We start from the raw sequence: 6,234 nt of genomic DNA, 5'->3' as shown, positions 1-6,234 counted from the left end.
AAACACTTGTATAGAAAGTAGAAAAATAATATTAAGGTCACATTTTTGTGATTTATATTCTTTCATTAGGTAGAAATATTGAAGTATTGCGCTTGACTTCACACAGGAGTTAAAGGGATAATTACATAAAAATACAAAGGGAAAGTTCTAAAAAAATTAATGGAATAAAATGAAAATTTAGTCATTATTTACTCACTCTCACATCGTTCCAAAGGTCAATGATTGCCTTACGTCAAAAAAAAGGTTTCTGAAGTTTAGCAGAATGTCTGAGCTGATCTTATTTAGAGTGGATGGGGACCAAGAGCTATTTAGCTCTAAAACATTTACTTTTATTGTATGGAACAGAGCAGTGTGATTATTGTGCTATCAATCAGGGGTTTTCAAACCTTTTGATGCCAAGTACCCCAAATATGAATATCCCCTTGCAAGGACTCCCTTGCTAAAATACAAGGGCTATACATTATCATGAATGAAGATCTATTTTTTACTGTGAGACAAGTAGTAACAGTAATATTATACATTAAACATGTTTGCAAAATCGAATCATTTGCTTTTATTTTGGCAATGTACTAAATCCATAACATATTCAGTTTAATTTAAATATCTGGAAAATGTCTACTTTATATTAAAGGAATATTCCGGGTTCAGTATTCAGTTTAATTTATATATCAGGAAAATGTCTACTTTATATTAAAGGAATATTCCGGGTTCAATACAAGTTGAACAATCGGCAGCATTTGGTTTAATAATGTTGATTACCACAAAAAATCAAGGTTACAGTGTGGCACTAACAATGGAAGTGAATGGAGCCAATTACTGGAAGGTTTGAAGGCAGACAGGTGAAACTTATAATTGTGTTTTTGTTTATTTATTTTTTTAAATGTATTTAATTTTACTTTGTTTTACAGTAGTTTTAAGGTTTATGGCAGTAAGTCATCATGGCAACAAAGTTGTAAAATTGGATATAATTTCACACCGAAAAGGTCAGTTAGTGGATATATAACTTACATCACTTTAAAATACATAGTTCACGTCTTGTGGATATACTTTTGAAAGTCTTTTTTGAGTATTTTAAAGTTCACGGATTGGTCCCTTTCACTTCCACTGTAAGTGCCTCACTGTAACACAGATTTATGCTTTTCTTAAAGGAGACAAAATTAAATAAATGTTTGTGGAACTAACATTTTGCCACAATTTAGCTTAACTTGTATTGAACCCGGAATATTTATTTTGTTGACTGTGTATCTTTTATTGAATAAAATATTAATGATTAATGTCATTTGGATAAGAGAATGAAACGGTAAATTCTTTGTAAACACCTTTGATAATTCTTTAACTATTCATTTAATATAATTCGCAGTTCAGATGTAGTGATATATTAGAACATATTAGACCCATTTATCTAAACTGCCATTTCTCTGAACTGTGACTTGTATAGTTTTTGGACTGTAAAATTTGTAATGTTCAAAATATATGCTTATCTATAGAGGCAATATTTTAAACTCAGGATTTATTTGAATTCTTTTAGATCATTTTTCCCCAAGAAAAGCACGAGCATAGAACATGACAGGACCACACTGTCACTAAATGCACATTTTGATGTTGCTCAAGTTCTTGTCCCAATAAGGAATCTAGCAACAGCATTCTGAATGAACTGTACTTTATATAGGGAACAAGAACATCTGCATATCAAGTTTTTATTTTCAAAAAGTTTTAAATCAAAATGGTTGCCATATTTGAAAAGTTAAATACAAAACCTTCCTTTCCCACTAGCTAAAAATAACTGTTCTGACATTATAAGGGGACCACAAGACCATTTGTCTTGCATTCCATATGTGCATATTGAGAAATTTAATGTTTATGGTCCCCATTTCTCAGCTGCTGTAAAGATGGCCAACTAATTTCTAGAGGAATATTAATCTTACCTGATAACATTATAGTTCTAAAAGGGAATAATTCACCATTTGAACAATTTAATGCACAAAAATTTCAGAAACTTTAAAATGTATGTGTATATATATATATATATATATATATATATATATATATATATATATATATATATATATATATATATACATACACACACACAGGCGACCAAAAGTTTGGAATAATGTACAGATTTTGCTCTTATGGAAACAAATTGGTACTTTTATTCACCAAAGTGGAATTCAACTGATCAAAGTATAATCTGGACATTAATAACGTGAAAAATGTATATTACAATAATTTGTTAAAAAAAAAAAAAACAAGTACAGAACTTCTTAAACTACTTCAAAGAATTCTCATCAAAAAATCCTCCACATGCAGCAATGACAGCTTTGCAGATCTTTGGCATTCTTGCTGTCAGTTTGTCCAGATACTCAGGTGACATTTCACCCCACACTTCCTGTAGCACTTGCCATAGATGTGGATGTCTTGTCGGACACTTCTCACGCACCTTACAGTCTAGATGATCCCACAAAAGCTCAATGGGGTTAAGATCCATAACACTCTTTTCCAATTATCTGTTGTCCAATATCCCACAAAGGTTAAGATCCATAACACTATTTTCCAATAATCTGTTGTCCAATGTCTGTTTCTTTGCCCATTCTAACCTTTTCTTTTTGTTTTTGTTTCAAGAGGCTTTTCTATTCAATACTTCCCATTAGGCCTGCACCCCTGAGTCTTCTCTTTACTGTTGTACATGAAACTGGTGTTGAGCGGGTAGAATTCAGTGAAGCTGTCAGATGAGGACATGCGAGGTCTCTATCTCTTAACCTACACTGTAAAACAATGTCAGTAATTTTAACAGTAAAATAGTGTAAAAATGCTACAGAAATAAAATGTTAATTGATTAACAAATATTAACTGTAAAATATACAGTAAAATGTTTTAATATATATTAAAAGTCAATACAGTAGTTTTTTACAATAAAATTTAATAATTTAAATGTAAAAAGAACGATTTTCCTGTATAATTAATAGTAAAAAGAACAATAGAGTAAATTATTGTTAAAATTACAGTTAAAAAAAAAAACAGTAATCGGGCTTTCCCACAATTCCCTGCGTGATCCATTACATTTCACTATATTTTATGGGAATAGTTCTGTTTCTTCTTGTTTTTAATATCAGTTATGTACACTGGGGTGTTCTGTGTTATATTTGATGTAATTTAGTTCATGTTTACTGCATTATTTAAATCTCACATGTGTTACTATGATGGTGATACGTGTTTGTGTGTTTTTACTGTAAATTTAACAGAATTTTATTGTTTTTTTTTTTTTTTACAGTGCCAGAGTGTAAATTACAACCATTTTCAACTGTAAAATGTACAGGTTGTTACGTAAAGTGGTTTACATTTAACTGTATTTTTTACAGAATTATTCTGGCAATCACAGCTGCCAAATTGTTTTTGTAAAAACAACAGGATTTCTTTTACAGTGTAGAGACTCTGATCTACTTATCCTCGAGTAGTTGTACATCTGGCTTTCCACATCTCTTTCTGTCCTTGTTAGAGCCAGTTGTCCTTTATCTTTGATAAGAGTGTAGTGTACAACTTTGCATGAAATCTTCAGGTTTTTGGCAATTTTAAGCATTTTAAAGCCTTCATGTCTCAAAACAATGATTGACTGACGAGTTTGATTATAATTGTTTTTGCCATTTTTGACCCAATATTGACCTTAAGACATGCCAGTATATTGCTTACTGTGGCAACGCAAAGACAAAACTTAATTTAACAAACAAAATAACTTTCAGCAGAGTTTGATATAATGGCAAGTGATTTTCTAGTACCAAATTAGCAATTTAACATGATTACTCAAGTATAAGGTGTTGGTGTGATGGCTGATGGAAATGTGGTCTGTCTAGATTAGATTAAAAATGACTATTTTCAAATAATGATGGTGCCGTTTTTTACATCAGTAATGTCTTGACTATACTTTGTGATCAGTTGAATGCCCCATTGGTGAATTAAAAGTACTGATTTCCTTCTGAAATGGCAAAATCTGAACATTATTCCAATCATATTTTTATATAATCAGTATTGCCAAGTTACATTTTCAATCGATGAGAAAGGTGCATTGTTTAAGACCAAATGTGAAGTGTTGAAATATAGGAATTATGAAATCAAGATCCACTTCTTAATGTTGCAGAGAAACATAGTCAACTGACAGCACGACACAAAGATTTTTTTTTCCTTTTGTCTTTAATTAAAAGATCGAAACCATAAATGCATTTATTTAAAAAATAAAACTGATTGCATATGCACTTACCCACAACAACCCCCCCAAAAATAAACAAAAGCAGTCCCAATCATAAAATATAGAAAAGGAAGGGCAAAATGACAAGAGGAAAAAAAATAATTAACATTAACAAATATTCTCTGGTATATATAGTTCAATGTGCTTTAACATTATCTTATTTTCTTATCAAGCTAGAATTAAAGTCTGAACTCTGGCTAAATCCTGCCTGTAAGTGATTTGTACGTTTTTGTAATTAAAACACTCCATTTCTGCCTAAATGATCGATTGATTCCTCAAACTTACAGGCAAACAGTCTCCGCAATCTGGACTTGTGGCTCATATGGATTTAGTCAACAACCAATCTTCCATTAACTGTCTGTAGTGTCTAAGTATTGGACAAGGCAGAAGGCGAGATTAAAAATGCACTGGGGGGAAAAATAATTATAAAAAATAAAATAAAAAGTGTCCAAAGCAAACAAAACAATCCATCGACTCTTAGTGCTAGAGTTTCCATTCAGTAAATATCTACAACAGACTTACTGTGCATTTGGAATATGCAGTCTAAGGAACAAGCACTGTACTTACGGATCTCAGGAAAAAACAATGCCTAAACATCCTCAAATGTACACTCGTTTGCTCTCTACACAGACAGGCACTGGAACCATGAGGCAGAAGGGTGGCCGAATGTCCCTGTGCACTCTACTGGACACCGCCTATCACAAACACTCACTCACTCACGACACATTTCACTGTTTAGCAAGCGAGGCACTCAAAGTACACAGAGTGGATTTGTGAGACAGTCATATTTACACATTCATTTATATTCAGACGAAAGTGGAATAGCACAGAGCCCACCAGTAGGGCCTCGACCCACAAAATTTTGAAAAGTGGGAGCTTTTGTCTCAAATTTTAAGGCTCTTCCTAAATCAGCTCTGCTGTGGCTGTTTTACCATGTTTATAAAAAAAATACAGGGGTTTTCTACAAAGAACAAACCAAAGGGGAAGAAAAAAAAAAAAAAAAACGCTCTCCCACTCTGAGATGCTTTGCAAATACTTACAAGCTACTACTTGCATAAGGAGTCACACATTTTGGAGATTCAGTATTCAGAACCACATGGCTATGTCCCAAATAATGCAACTGTCTTCAGCTACCACTAGAGATCATTCTTGAATGCTACTGGTTTCAAAAAAGCTCAGAATGCCTCTATTGTAATGCATCATCAAGGCATGATCATCCATAAAAACCACAAATGAAAATCCTAGCGGGAGTAATGTTAGGTTGAGTGGTCATCTAGTGCTTTTAGAAAACAATGACAAAAAATAGGCCTTATGCCTGTTGCAATGCGACAAGTCATAAAACTTACTGAGATATTCTATATTCATTATTTTTCGCAGGTCACATTTCATCACTGTGAACCACAAAGCAAGATGTATCAAAATAATCAAAATACCAATGGCATTCTATACTAGTGTTCTAATAGATGCATAAGGAATTCTGAAAACAAAACAAAAACAGAAAATGGTTTATAAAGCTGGATAAACTGGGGATGAGACTAAATAGATCTTTTAGTCCCTAGTGTTTCCCTTAGTCCATTATTTCACCAAAATAAACAAGAAAGCAGTATGGACAAAAATCGAAAAGGAATGGATTCATTCTGTAGTGTCTATTGTAAGTAGTGGCTGTTCTGATCACGTTGATCTCAGTGTAAGTTAGTGTGTGAGACAACAAGAGAATGCTGAAAACTATGAAAGGGTCGCTGCAATTAGTGGCTCCCATAAGTGATGAGATCAGAGGCTCAGCAGGGACAGTAGGCAGGAGGAGGAAACTCACGTTGGGTAATGCACACGATCAGTTTTTCTGTGGAGAGAAATAGATATGATGGTTGAGTATAGTATCTTTTTTTGCATGCAATTTACTAAAAATTATTTAATTATGCGTCATCACTGAATTTTGATGGACATTTGTGCACATAACGCAAAATGCACATCAGCTGGTTAATACATTGAACTGA

At 32.9% G+C, this 6,234-nt stretch overlaps 1 protein-coding gene across 5 annotated transcripts in view; it reads right to left on the bottom strand.

The window, feature by feature from the left end:
- Positions 1-4,044: 4,044 nt before the first annotated feature.
- The window catches only part of LOC127651826 (catenin delta-1-like), a 55,282-nt gene continuing 53,092 nt past the window's right edge, over positions 4,045-6,234 (bottom strand). Inside the window, exon 21 of one of the 5 annotated variants that reach the window (XM_052137854.1) lies at positions 4,045-6,080. Coding sequence is in view for 2 of the 5 variants with exons in the window: in XM_052137858.1 (XP_051993818.1) it covers positions 6,019-6,080 (62 nt within the window). In the remaining 3 variants the exon portion in view is untranslated. The remainder of the gene's footprint in view (positions 6,081-6,234) is intronic. The other 4 variants (XM_052137858.1, XM_052137855.1, XM_052137857.1 and 1 more) reach the window with 4 other exon arrangements.

The sequence above is a fragment of the Xyrauchen texanus genome, chromosome 11, assembly GCF_025860055.1.
Source record: "Xyrauchen texanus isolate HMW12.3.18 chromosome 11, RBS_HiC_50CHRs, whole genome shotgun sequence".
In the NCBI taxonomy this organism is placed as follows: domain Eukaryota; kingdom Metazoa; phylum Chordata; class Actinopteri; order Cypriniformes; family Catostomidae; genus Xyrauchen; species Xyrauchen texanus.
The sequence above is the reverse complement of the archived record's forward strand: the minus strand, read 5'-3'. Positions and strand labels throughout refer to the sequence as shown.